Source organism: Pseudophryne corroboree, chromosome 11, assembly GCF_028390025.1.
Source record: "Pseudophryne corroboree isolate aPseCor3 chromosome 11, aPseCor3.hap2, whole genome shotgun sequence".
Lineage (NCBI taxonomy): Eukaryota > Metazoa > Chordata > Amphibia > Anura > Myobatrachidae > Pseudophryne > Pseudophryne corroboree.
In genome coordinates, this window is record NC_086454.1 from 332,123,931 (window position 1) to 332,138,487 (window position 14,557).

Sequence of the window (14,557 nt, forward strand, 5' to 3'; positions counted from 1 at the left end):
CCGACTCCAAATAACTCCTCCCCTTTATACGGCAAAACTTCCATATGCCGTTTTGAATCCGCATCGCCTGTCCACTGTCGCGTCCATAAAGCTCTTCTGGCCGAAATGGACATAGCACTTACCCGTGATGCCAGTGTGCAGATATCCCTCTGTGCATCACGCATATAAAGAAATGCATCCTTTATTTGTTCTAACGACAGTAAAATATTGTCCCTGTCCAGGGTATCAATATTTTCAATCAGGGACTCTGACCAAACTACCCCAGCACTGCCCATCCAGGCAGTCGCTACAGCTGGTCGTAGTATAACACCTGCATGTGTGTATATACTTTTTTGGATATTTTCCATCCTCCTATCTGATGGATCTTTAAGTGCGGCCGTCTCAGGAGAGGGTAACGCCACTTGTTTAGATAAGCGTGTTAGCGCCTTGTCCACCCTAGGAGGTGTTTCCCAGCGCTCCCTAACCTCTGGCGGGAAAGGGTATAATGCCAATAATTTCTTTGAAATTATCAGCTTTTTATCAGGGGCAACCCACGCTTCATTACACACGTCATTTAATTCTTCTGATTCAGGAAAAACTATAGGTAGTTTTTTCATACCCCACATAATACCCTGTTTAGTGGTACCTGTAGTATCAGCTAAATGTAACGCCTCCTTCATTGCCAAAATCATATAACGTGTGGCCCTACTGGAAAATACGGTTGATTCGTCACCGTCACCACTGGAGTCATCGCCTGTGTCTGGGTCTGTGTCGACCGACTGAGGCAAAGGGCGTTTCACAGCCCCTGACGGTGTTTGAGTCGCCTGGACAGGCACTAATTGATTGTCCGGCCGTCTCATGTCGTCAAACGACTGCTTTAGCGTGTTGACACTATCCCGTAGTTCCATAAATAAAGGCATCCATTCTGGTGTCGACTCCCTAGGGGGTGACATCCTCATATTTGGCAATTGCTCCGCCTCCACACCAATATCGTCCTCATACATGTCGACACACACGTACCGACACACAGCAGACACACAGGGAATGCTCCTAACGAAGACAGGACCCACTAGCCCTTTGGGGAGACAGAGGGAGAGTTTGCCAGCACACACCAAAAGCGCTATATATATATATCAGGGATAGCCTTATAATAAGTGCTCCCTTATAGCTGCTTTGTTATATCAAAATATCGCCATAAATGTGCCCCCCCCTCTCTGTTTTACCCTGTTTCTGTAGTGCAGTGCAGGGGAGAGACTTGGGAGCCGTCCTGACCAGCGGAGCTGTGAGAGGAAATGGCGCCGTGTGCTGAGGAGATAGGCCCCGCCCCTTTTCTGGCGGGCTCGTCTCCCGCTATTTAGAAAAATTAGGCAGGGGTTAAATATCTCCATATAGCCTCTAGGGCTATATGTGAGGTATTTTTAGCCTTTATAGGTAATCATTTGCCTCCCAGGGCGCCCCCCTCCCAGCGCCCTGCACCCTCAGTGACTGCCGTGTGAAGTGTGCTGAGAGGAAAATGGCGCACAGCTGCAGTGCTGTGCGCTACCTTTAGAAGACTGCAGGAGTCTTCAGCCGCCGATTCTGGACCTCTTCTGATTTCAGCATCTGCAAGGGGGCCGGCGGCGTGGCTCCGGTGACCATCCAGGCTGTACCTGTGATCGTCCCTCTGGAGCTTGATGTCCAGTAGCCAAGAAGCCAATCCATCCTGCACGCAGGTGAGTTGACTCCTTCTCCCCTCAGTCCCTCGCTGCAGTGATCCTGTTGCCAGCAGGAATCACTGTAAAATAAAAAACCTAGCTAAACTTTTTCTAAGCAGCTCTTTAGGAGAGCCACCTAGATTGCACCCTTCTCGGCCGGGCACAAAAATCTAACTGGAGTCTGGAGGAGGGTCATAGGGGGAGGAGCCAGTGCACACCACCTGATCGGAAAAAGCTTTACTTTTTGTGCCCTGTCTCCTGCGGAGCCGCTATTCCCCATGGTCCTTTCAGGAACCCCAGCATCCACTAGGACGATAGAGAAATAGTGTACAGGACGGGAATCGGTTAACATACCGCCAGTCGGAATCCCAGCCATCAATCATACTGAATCCATGGGACTACATCAAAGTTGTCATGCCCTGGTGTTTTTACATGAAAGCGTCATTTTTAATGGAAATATATACTGCAAATAGGGACAAACCTGCTTCCTGCATGGCGGAACAGTCCCCGAGAGCCGCCATATAATCCTGTTCACAGCTGCATGCAGCCCTTTCCCATAGTGCATCCTGCTAAATGAGAGGGGTTGTTCCAACAGTGGCCAACACACGTACTAACTTGTAAACCGATTTACTATTATTTATTAGGTTGAACAGCCTAGCTAGAGCCTATTTAATCCTGTGAATATTCCCGCTGCACTGTTAGTTTATGTTATAAAGTGCAATAGTTCATGTTATGAAGCAGGAAGCACATTTTTGTACTCGGTAAGAAAAACACCCCACACAAATTCTTCCTTGTACTTCCACTAAGTAACTGATAAGCGGCTGCTGTAATGTTTTATCTTGTAACCACAGATATTCTTTCCTCTACATTATCCTAGAAATGTCACCTCATATATTGACACTGGCACCAACAAATGTATCCAAAAATATTACAGGTACTAAATCAGGCCGGGCCAACCTGTGGCTCTCCAGCTGTAGTGAAGCTACATGTCCCAGCATGCACTGCCACAGTTTTGCTATTAAGTAATGCTAAAACTGTGGCAGGGCATGCTGGGAAGTGTAGTTTCGTAACAGCTGGAGAGCCACAGGTTGGCCAGGCCTGTACTAAATAATGATGGTAAAACTGGCACAAGACACAGGTATTCTGGCAATGAAATGATGCGTTGTGAAACGCGCAGTTGTGTATTCTGCGCCTGGATTAGCCTGGCCATAGCCCTAACGGATCGTTTATCAGCTCTATAATACTGTGAAAAGCGTCACTGGGCGGGATGTAATGCCACCCTAATTCGGCGTCTGTGCGGGATGCCGGCTGAACTAATTTATTTTTTTAAAGGGGCAATCACTTACAAGCATGGTTGTGCCTTGAAAGTGGTTGCCCCTTTAAAAAAATGTCCAAGTTAGGCTGACATCCCGCACGGCTGTGGTCATTACATCTTGCCCTATATATCAGTAACATTTGGTATTAAAGTTACTGCTTAACTTCTACTTCTCAGCCCATATTCTTACAAATGGGGTAAAACAGTGGCTTAGTCATAATGACAAATGAAATGTTGGGTGATTATACACAATATTGTACAAAAGATGAGAAAATAAAGCGACTATATTGTTTCTTTTTATGCCAGTAAGACTTCCCCAATATGTACCCTTAAAACATTAGATTCTAGTGATGTTTTGTTACTTTACCTCAGAAATTGTTATTGTATATATATATTTTTTTTTACAATACATATAGATTACTTTGTTTTTACAAAAATGTACTGGCCCTAGATGTGCTTAGCGTAATATGTCTGACGTTTACAAAAGCCGGAGTCCAGGAGATTGTCTAGTTTCAATGTTCAACGTATGACGAAATTGTAAAACTCTGTCTGTTGTCCTGCAGCTAAGGTCCCAGCAAGTGACGCACCAGCAGTCTTGTCTCACATAAGGCCACCCAGAGGATACAGAGACTGGTAACTGGGAGTGCCCTGGTTAATATAGCAGCAGTCCTAGTCTGGGCCTTGTGCAGTCTGGATTTGCCTCAGTAACCTCTGGCATCAGAAGTGGGAAAAAGACAAAACGATGGCTTTAATAGTACAGGAAAGTATGTTCTCATCAGATAGTCGCCATAAACATGGTCACACTGATAGCTGGTCTAATACAGAGCAGCCCGCAGGTGTCATGGCACGCGGGAGGCAACCACAGGCAGTTATACACCCTCGGACTTGATGGGGGGCAGGTTGTGGTTCTTGAAGTAATCCACCACTTGTTGCGGGAGTTCTGCAAGAACGGCTTTGGCCAGAGTTTCTTTAGGTGCCTGCAGAGTGAAGAGGAAACATGTATATAAGGGTATGCACTTTTACAGAGATAGATAAGGATCGGCATAACACTTCACAGGCACAAGAGTAAAAGTGAATCCATCCCTGACTACTGTCTGGTTTCCTTCTGAATACAGTGCACGTACGGAATCCTTATCTCCCATAATCCACCACAAGGCAGCAGGAACTTGGGAGGGACGCAGACCAAAGGGACAGTCCGCTATAAGGTTTACAGTATAAATTTAATCTGCAGTCACCTGTTGTAGCATATAGCCCCATGAACTGTTATCTGCTGTCTCTCAGAATGCTGCCGTAGGCACGATGCTCGTCTGCAATCAGCCCGGTCCTCGCCTCTACTGTAGCCACTGGATCTGGTCTCTAGGTCGACAGTAATTAGGTCGACCACTGTTGGTCGACAGTAACTAGGTCGACAGGGTCTATAGGTCGACCAGTCAAAAGGTTGACATGAGTTTTGCACTATTTTTTTCTTTATTTGAACCTTTTCATACTTAACGATCCATGTGGACTACAATTGGGAATGGTAACCTGTGCCGAGCGCAGCGGTTGCGGAGCGAGGCACCTTGCCCGAAGCATGGTGAGCCATGCGAGGGGACGCGGTGCACTAATTGGGGTTCCCGGTCACTCTACGAAAAAAACAACACAAAAAAACCCATTAAAAACTCATGTCGACCTTTTGACCTGTCGACCTAGAGACCCTGTTGACCTAGTTACTGTCGACCAATAGTGGTCGACCTAGTTACTATCTACCTTCCATACCACACCCGTAGCCACAACCCTCTGACTTGTAACCCCAGCCCGCCCGCAGACACATCAGGGGGCACATGGCACTTGCAAACCAGGTGCACACCCTACTATGAGCTACATTTACTTACATTACGAAACTCCCGGAAGGGTACAAACTGCACAATGTCTCGCGACGCCTCCTCTCCGGTATAAGATCTAAGAACTCGGTTATCCCCATCCAGGAACTCCATGGCAGAAAAGTCAGCATTTCCCACCCCGATGATAATGATGGACATGGAGAGCTTAGACGCTTGGACAACAGCATGCCGTGTTTCATCCATGTCGCTAATAACACCGTCTGTTATAATCAGGAGGATAAAGTATTGCTGCAAGAGGAAAACAGGAGGTGTAATGATGGTCTATGAGAGCATCACCTGCGATAGAGTACACTGAGACATATAAAGGAGTGAAATGCAGACTGTTCCCTTCCCCAGACAACAGTCTATCAGAGTCATTCTGCGCAGAGGGAATGCTTAGTATAGGAGCTAGCGGGACTCAGAGCAGAGACGGGCACTGCAGTGGGCGGGACTCAGCAGAGACAGGCACTGCAGTGGGCAGGACTCAGAGCAGAGACGGGCACTGCAGTGGGCGGGACTCAGAGCAGAGACGGGCACTGCAGTGGGCGGGACTCAGAGCAGAGACGGGCACTGCAGTGGGCGGGACTCTCAGTAGTGCCAGGTGCAGGTACAGTAGGTTATAGTATATAGAGAGCTGAGATCTCAGCCATGGTGGAGAGAAGACTGGAGATAACTGAAGGAGTGCGGGTTCTGAGGGCTTTGTCACCGAGTTACAAGTAGTGTGAAATAGGGATGGACATCGATGGTCGATGTTTGCTAACAATCAATGTTTTTCTTCCGATGTTAGTGGTTTTACCATTTGATGGTGGCATCCCGATGTTTGTCACCATCGAATGGTAATGATTCGATGGTGTAGCGATGTTTACTGTTTTTTTCGTTCCTGAGAGCTTTCACTGTTCCTGGCTGCTGTGTGTCTGCTTCAGGGCATCTCGGGTTCGTTGGAGGATGTCTCTGCAACTCTGCCTGCCTGCTCTAATGATCCCTCCCCTCTCTAGGCTGCAACTAGGCAACAGGTAACAAAACTAGCTCTGATTGGTTTTCACCACGTCAGAGAACCTATCAGAGTTCAGCCCTTGCAGCAGCAGCCAGCTAGCTACACAGCTCAGGAGGATATCATTTTTGTTAACTATTAACCAGCTTGGGAGTCGGGATCGGAAGACACTGTCCTCCTGACTCCTACTCCCAGCATGTCACACGTCTGTGTGTGTTGTGGTATTCTGTCAATGGTGATTGAGTGAGTTGGATAGATCAGTCAGTGCTGTAGACAGTCACTGCTGTCACTCACTCTTGGGGACATCCTGCTGCTCCACCTCTGGCTCCTCCCACTGTTGACAGATGCTCTGTCCAACTCCGTCCCCCTCCAGCCGCTCTGCATGAATACTGCGCATGCGCCACTTCTTATAACAGCATCGTTACTATTCCATGCCCCGCCCATAGTCCCGCCTTGCTGAAGGGGTATTGCGCATGCGCAAATGGGTTTTTGCACATGCGCATATCATATGAATAGTTTTTTCCATCGAATTCTTTTGATGCAATGGTTAGTTACCATCGCATCGAAAGTTTCGATGGTGGAAGACCAGCCATCATTTGATGGTTGTCTTCCGATGTCCATCCCTAGTGTGAAATGTATTATAGGGAGCAAGTATAGGGATCTGCAGAGCGGTGTGGGCAGATCTGGATGGCAAGAGAGGAAGACCAGTCCTTCCACAGCATTTAGGATGGAATGAAGTGGAAATCGGGAAGGGGAGTGTCAGACAGGAGGAGGTTGCTGTAGTCCAGGAGGGAGGTGGTGAGAGTATGGAGAGAAGTTCTATGGTTGCCCTTTGGGTAAGAAAATGTTGTAGTCAAAGGTAAAGTAGTCAGAACTGCAAGAGATAGCTGGGCAGAGTAAAGTATGGAGTGAAGGGCGACAGTAGGGGGTCTATTCATGAAGCAGTGAAAAGTGTGGAGAAGTGAGCCAGTGGAGAAGTTGCCCATGGCAACCAATCAGCATTGAAGTAACATTTATAATTTGCATACTATACAATTGTACGGAGCAGCTGATTGGTTGCCATGAGCAACTTCTCCACTGGCTCACTTCTCCACTCTTTTCACTGCTTCATGAATAGACCCCTTTGAGCGACGATTGCAGCTAGACAGAAAGCGAGGCTAACTTCACCATACAGCTCCGTCCCGTCTACTTACCCCAGCTGATTCTTGCTGCGTTGCTTGAGCTGCAAACCGCGCCACGTGGTTAATGATTGGAGAAAAATTGGTAGGTCCATAGAAACGTATGTGAGGGAGACAAGCAGAGTACGCTTCTATAATGCCTTCCACCCCTACAGAGAGAGACAGGTGAATTCATTGTTTTTACAAGCGGTCGTTTGTACGAAGAACGAGTTTTTTAAAAAGAAGGGATGCAATTCATTCATGCCACTACCAGAGACACATAGGGCATCTGATTATACATAAGACAGTATAACTTGCTGGGGTGTAGTGCTCCAGTAAGGCAATACAGGCATCCAGGGACTGACCTGAGCAGAACGGGCTGGTGGGATTGAAATTAATGGCAAATTCATGGGACACCTGGAACAGAAAAGGTTAGAATTAGGTCGGCGAGTCACAAGATCCCCTGCACCCACTTGTGTGTCAGCAACAATATGCCAAACGTGGCTCTAATACAATGTGTCATTACATTGTGTTGTCAGCCCCTCACTAAAGCCTCTATAGGAGACTGGGCGGCTATCCCACTGACGTAATAAGGTGACCGGGTGATATGGGAAAAAAAGACACCTGTCATCCAGGAGCTGTTAGGACAATGGCACTGGGGTCTTTTACAATGGTTGTTCCCAAATGGCACGTAACAATGAATACAGAACACATAGAAGTGCTTCTGCTGATTAAAGGGGACATTTACTAAGCAGTGACAAGAGTGGAGAAGTGAGCCAGTGGAGAAGTTGCCCATGGCAACCAATCAGCACTGAAGTAACATCTATAATTTGCATACTATAACATTATACAGAGCTGCTGATTGGTTGATGGGACAACTTCTCCACTGGCTCACTTCTCCACTCTTATCACTGCTTAGTAAATGCCCCCCTAAGTCCTGCAATGTGATTTCACAGCTGAAGTACCCCAGTGTGACGCAGTATTCCCATATAATCTCCGGTGCTAGCTGCTGGGAGATGGAGACCGTTTTCCTCCAGTGGCTCCTATCAGTAGCACAGAACCCACCATTTGTGCTGACTAACTGCAGAAGAAGATATTCCTACTTTCTGTCCTACATCACACTACTTGTGTGTGTGTCTCCCCTAATGAGGACGTTATTCCTTCTATCTACGGCCGAGCGAGACACCCAGCATCTTGATTGGCTGAAGAACCCTGAAGCAATGTGGTCTATAAACACTGCTATGCCTAGATTTCATATACAGAACAACGCGTTTTACCTTCCAGTCTGGTGGCAGCTGTGCACCAAACCCCAGAGCAGGAAACAGTTTATCCCTAGAGTCAAAGGAGAAAACATAAAATATAAAACTTTGATTGTGAAATCATTCACACAATATCCATTATATTCAAATTACTAATTAGATCAAAATGATCTTAAATCCTTGAGAAAAAAATAGATTTGCGCATGAATAAGCATCGGCTTGGAATAATATTTGGATATAATAATACAGTCCAGCGAGACACCCAACATCTTGATTGCTGAGGAACTCTGAAGCAATGTGGCCTATAAACACTGTTATGACTATCTGATCTACAGAACAACGCATTTCACCTTCCTGTATGGTGGCAGCTGGAATGACTAAATATCCTCATGCCTCTCGGATAACTTTTATGTTAACAAGACACCGGACCCTCTTACACATTTATTACTAAAGGTTATAAAAATGGTGAAGCTCTGTCATGTAACAGCCATTTCTGTCTCCCAGTTTTGTCTTATCGGAGCTTAATAAAGTCTCTTAGTCACTATTCCGCTATAAGCAATACAAAATTACTTTTTTTTTCTTCTATCCCTTCTTTACCCAAATCCTCTATCCCCTTCTGTGGCAAATGGGACGTTCATTTGTATCCAGCAATATAAGACTTGTATGTAAAGTCTACGTGTATATTGTAATGGAGTCTGTGACACAACATGGTTGCCAGCCTGTCCTCCAAGTGAACCCATAGCTACATAGATCTGGGAGTAGAGGACACTGATGTATAGTGGGGAGTCATAGGTTAGTTTATGGCCCTTAGACTATCTAAGAAGCTATAAACTACAGAAAGCCAGGCCAGTTCAAGAAACCTGGCCTCTTGAAACTTAAAAGAAAGACAGCTGTTGAAAGTTAAACCAAAGTAAATCTTGTTTCTCACTGCCCAGGTACTCAGCATTGAGAGAGTTAAGGAAAGGGTGGGCGCCGCAGCTATGAGGGGGTTATATCTGCCCCTCTCACACACACTGGGTTGTTCATGCTGATGGAAATGGCTACCAGTGCCTGGATGGATGTCTATATTCTTGTGAAGCTTCCTCACACAGAACTCAATGCACTACGTAAGAGTAATTAGGTTCTGATTTTCTTTATTCCCTTTTTATTGATTGAGACTGCTAGTAACCTGTATATCTTTTCTAAAACTCTTTTCTTTGTAATCTTTTTACCCTTGTAAACCCGATGATATTTCTTAATTATAATAAAAATATAATTTTAGTTCTGACTGCTGTGTTCTTGAACCCAAGCCAAGTGAGGTACGTTACCTATTTTTTTCATGAGATATTGAGATTGGTGTTTACAGGGAAAGCTAAAGACGCCTGCAACGTCCGTAATACGTTGAAAGGTCTTTGCTGGTGGCAGCAGAGATTCGCACGGCGCTGGCGCAACTCTCGGATTGGTGTATCCGGAGAGTGGGGCAGCCGGGGTCCGTGACACCTTCCAATATTGCACTTACTGTAATCCAGTGAAACATCTGTTTCCCTACCCTAGGACCAGTGCCGCCAGCCAATGTGGACAGCTGCTGTGAGCATGATTAGGCATTGGCGAACGGAACCACTGCTTGAATGGGGAGAAGTGGGAGAGGTCAATGCAGTGGGAAGTTTATTGGCTGTGCATAATAGTTCTGCAACTGGATAAAGCTATGCAGATTGTCTTGGCACCAGATAAGGCTCTGCGCATTATGTCTGCCACTAGGGAAGCTCTGCAGCTTAAGGGCCCTACACACTGGCCAATGTGTGCGGCCGATATGAACAATCTCGTTCAGTAATGAACGAGAAATTGTTCATATCTTTCAGTGTGTAGGCACCAACGATCAACGATGCACAGCCCCGCGCTCATTCATCGTTGGTGCCGGCTCGTTTATGCCTGCAAGCCAATATGGGCAATATCGTCCATATTAGAATGCAGAGCTAATGGGCCGGGTGACGCCAGGGAGTGAAGATACCTCACTCCCCCCCGTCACCCCTCCCCGACCCCCGCTGGGTCGGCCACCTCGGCAAATGTGTAGCGGGCATTAGTCTTGCCACCAGATATAATTTGCATGTTAATCTCAGCACCAAATAAGGCCCTGTACATCAGTTCTGACATGAGACATGGCTCTGCACAAAAATGACAGGAGCGGATTGTTCGGTCCTTTATCTCTCTCCAAGGTTTGATTAATCTCCCCTTATAGCTCCACCTCACTCTTCCATATCATCAGCAAGCTGCCTGCAGGATGGTTACAGTCATTAGCGCTTGCACAGAACTAACAACTGCAGAATAGGTAACACAAAATGGTGTTTGAAGTGGTATTTGGTCACATGACTGCCTAGTAGCGCTTGTTACCCGGAGCAACATAACTAATGAATATTACTCCACAGAAGGCCAGAGACTGCTCTCTCCCACAAGTAAAGCTCCCAGGTGCCATGTACAGTCATTTTGGTAGATACTGTATGCTGTGGTCTAATATGTGTAATGGAAGCCAATTATTAAAAAAACAAAGTATCAGTCATATAGATTCGGATATACTTTGGTGATGTCATATTTTCCTAATACTACACAATATCCTTAAGATAAATTTAGTATGGCTGTTTAGCTTGATTTATGATTTACAGTCATTTGAACCATAACAGCTTAAATGATGCCAGTCAGCAAAATATTAGCCATTAACAGTAACCTGGTCCTATATACAAAGCGTAACCCCGTCTATAATCTATGAAGGATGGTTACGGGTGTCTAGCAACAAAGATCAATGAGCAGAAAGTAAAAGACCCATTAATCAATGTTCTTAAGAACTACGTAATAATAAGAGACAGAGGATACGTCTGTAACTCGAAGCCTTAGAACTAAGTCCTCTTAATGGGTTTCCAGTTCACCCATTAAATAAATCTATGTAGCCTGAGCTTATCTTCCATGGTGCACAAATACACAGTGCCAGATATAGATGATCATACACCGCTCACCTTAAATGCAGGTAACGACACCCACACCGTCAACCAAAAAGACTCTACATCAGCAGCCAGTGGATGCACCAATTGCTCATACGGCATCAAATTCTAATTGGATGACATGTGTGAGATGGGCAAACCACCAGAGCGGAGCAATCTGCCCGCTCACAGCCGTGGCCAGGGAATGACAGTCGGCGCCCTGCGCCAGGGCCGACACTGTGCGAGCTGTAACTGTTATTACTTACGAATCATAATCCTGAATTATCTGCCCAACAGACCACAGTGCAGACAGGTACTCGTTTGTGCCCATGGGGTTGATGTAATGTAGAGATGAGGGATCTCTGGGATTTCCATTTGATGCAGTAAAGTCAATTCCCACCTAAACATAAAACAAATGTTAGGTTTGATTTATAAAGTATAAAAGTTGTTCCCCTTTTTTTCATAAAATACTGTATATTTGTATTGTTTGTATACAGCACAAAAACCCAACAAAAGAATCATCATAAGAGCCAGGAACTCAATGGCGCCTTTTATCTCGTACACACAAGCCCCATCTGTGCGCTTACTCCCTATTTTTGGCAACGTCAATTTCCACAATTGTCTGTATCGCTTAATGCTCTCTGATTCCAACCAGTATTTGTTTTCATTTCTCATAATGGTTTGCAATAATTATTATGTTGCCGTTTCACACCACAACTTCCCATTCTGCACACGCAGCAGCTTTACAACATCTGGGACGTGAAAAGAGAAGCCGCGGTTAGCAAATGTGTAACAAGCACAAAGCTGTTCTCCGGCCTTCAGTTGTGCCTATACTGCAAACATTGGGGCAGATGTATTAACCTGGAGGAGGTATAAGGATGTGATAAACCAGTGATATGTGCAAGGTGCTAAAGGCACCAGCCAATCAGATCCTAACTGTTAATTAACATATTGGAACTGATTGGCTGGTGCCTTTCTCACCTTGCACATATCACTGGTTTATCACTTCCTTATGCCTTCTCCAGGTTAATACATCTGCCCCATTATCTTATGCTGCAAGCGCTGGTTACTAGTGATGTCTTATGTATTGTATGGGGCCTGACTCAGAGTATCATGATATGCAGCTCCTGCTACGTTATGCTAATGCAGCAGGAGGCGTCCTTGTGTAAGTAGACTCCTCCTGCCGGCTTCTGTGATCTGCTGCTGTGCCCGAAGACACAGTTTCGGATCATCTGCGTGAACATCGCTTAAGGTTACTCAGGATGGCTGTGTATTCCGGGCTGGGGCTAATAAATCCTTGTCTCAGCATGTCTACAAAACAGGGATGACACAGGTCACTGGCGCCCCCCACGCTCCAACCCCCGAACTGAGAGCAAGGTCTCGGACATAGATCGGCACATGCGCGCGCAGTACGGAGATGTGCGTAAACCATCAGGTTTATGTACAACTCTGAATGAGGCTCATAATGCACTAAGGCATGTGTCTAGCATACTCACTAGAGAACAGCATGGAGAGACAGGCAGACATGAGAGAGGGGAGGAGGACCAAGGTAATAGAGAGAGGAGGACTAGATCAGCACCCAGTGGGTGTGATCCAGAGTCTAAATTAACACCCAGCGGGTGTGCTCCAGAGCCTACTCCAGAGTTTAAATCATTACCCACCAGGTGTGCTCCAGAGTCTAAATCAGCACCCAGCGGGTGTGCTCCAGAGTCTAAATCAGCACCCAGTGGGTGTGCTCCAGAGTCTAAATCAGCACCCAGCGGGTGTGCTACAGAGTCTAAATCAGCACCCAGTGGGTGTGCTCCAGAGTCTAAATCAGCACCCAGCAGGTGTGCTCAAGAGTCTAAATCAGCCACCCAGCAGGTGTGCTCCAGAGTCTAAATCAGCACCCAGCGGGTATGCTCCAGAGTCTACTCCAGTGTCTAAATCAGCACACAGCAGGTGTGCTCCAGAGTCTAAATCAGCACCCAGCGGGTGTGCTCCAGAGTTTAAATCAGCACCCAGTGGGTGTGCTCCAGAGTTTAAATCAGCACCCAGCGGGTGTGCTCCGGAGTCTAAATCAGCACCCAGCAGGTGTGCTCCAGAGTCTAAATCAGCACCCAGTGGGTGTGCTCCAGAGTAAATCAGCACTCAGCAGGTGTGCTCCAGAGTCTAAATCAGCACCCAGCGGGTGTGCTCCAGAGTCTACTCCAGTGTCTAAATCAGCACACAGCAGGTGTGCTCCAGAGTCTAAATCAGCACCCAGCGGGTGTGCTCCAGAGTCTAAATCAGCACCCAGTGGGTGTGTTCCAGAGTCTAAATCAGCACCCAGTGGGTGTGCTCCAGAGTTTAAATCAGCACCCAGTGGGTATGCTCCAGAGTAAATCAGCACCCAGGGGGTTATGCTCCAGAGTCTACTCCAGTGTCTAAATCAGCACACAGCAGGTGTTCTCCAAAGTCTAAATCATCACCCAGCTGGTGTGCTCCAGAGTCTAAATCAGCACACAGCGGGTGTACTCCAGAGTCTAAATCAGCACCCAGTGGGTGTGCTGCAGAGTTTAAATCAGCACCCAGTGGGTGTGCTCCAGAGTTTAAATCAGCACCCAGCGGGTGTGCTCCGGAGTCTAAATCAGCACCCAGCAGGTGTGCTCCAGAGTCTAAATCAGCACCCAGTGGGTGTGCTCCAGAGACTAAATCAGCACCCAGCAGGTGTGCTCCAGAGTCTAAATCAGCACCCAGTGGGTGTGCTCCAGAGTCTAAATCAGCACCCAGTGGGTGTGCTCCAGAGTCTAAATCAGCACCCAGTGGGTGTGCTCCAGAGTCTAAAGCAGCACCCAGCGGGTGTGCTCCACAGTCTAAAGCAGCACCCAGCGGGTGTGCTCCACAGTCTAATTCAGCCCAAAAATACACACTCTAAATATATAAAGCACCAATATGCATAACATTTGATAAGAGCCTACAAAACAACAGAAGTGGAACTCCGCAGTTTCTCATTCATACAGAATTAGAATTATTAGACACTATTAATCAGCCCGTCAAAACGACAGGCTGTGTGCGCCCGCGCAGAGTAGCGCTTGAATTGCTCCGTCGGGCGCCATCTAGTCTCCACCGGCGTGCAAAACACTTTCACTTCCACCCATAGAGGTGAAGAGCAGCATTAACCTTTTATTATATAAGACTGGGAATAAACTCCAGCATAAAGACAAAGAAGTGCAGTATTTATCCATATATGGCAGAACAGAAACGGATACCTAGAACTACATTACACTTATAGATCAATGGAAGTGGTACTGTGCAGCCATTCATACAGAGTACAGGTACTGAGAATGACATCTAATATATATATATATATATATATATATATATATATATATAT

The 14,557-nt window shown here is 46.5% G+C and overlaps 1 protein-coding gene across 2 annotated transcripts in view; it reads right to left on the minus strand.

Annotated features, from left to right (window-relative positions):
• Window positions 1-3,254: 3,254 nt before the first annotated feature.
• CPNE2 (copine 2) overlaps window positions 3,255-14,557 on the minus strand; it is a 201,941-nt gene continuing 190,638 nt past the window's right edge. For both annotated transcript variants that reach the window (XM_063945763.1, XM_063945764.1), the window contains exons 11-16: window positions 11,469-11,602; window positions 8,273-8,327; window positions 7,361-7,412; window positions 7,032-7,165; window positions 4,860-5,096; window positions 3,255-3,965 (exon numbers count right to left, since the gene is read on the minus strand). In XM_063945763.1, coding sequence (XP_063801833.1) covers window positions 3,858-3,965; window positions 4,860-5,096; window positions 7,032-7,165; window positions 7,361-7,412; window positions 8,273-8,327; window positions 11,469-11,602 — 720 coding nt within the window. In that variant the 3' untranslated portion in view covers window positions 3,255-3,857. The remainder of the gene's footprint in view (window positions 3,966-4,859; window positions 5,097-7,031; window positions 7,166-7,360; window positions 7,413-8,272; window positions 8,328-11,468; window positions 11,603-14,557) is intronic.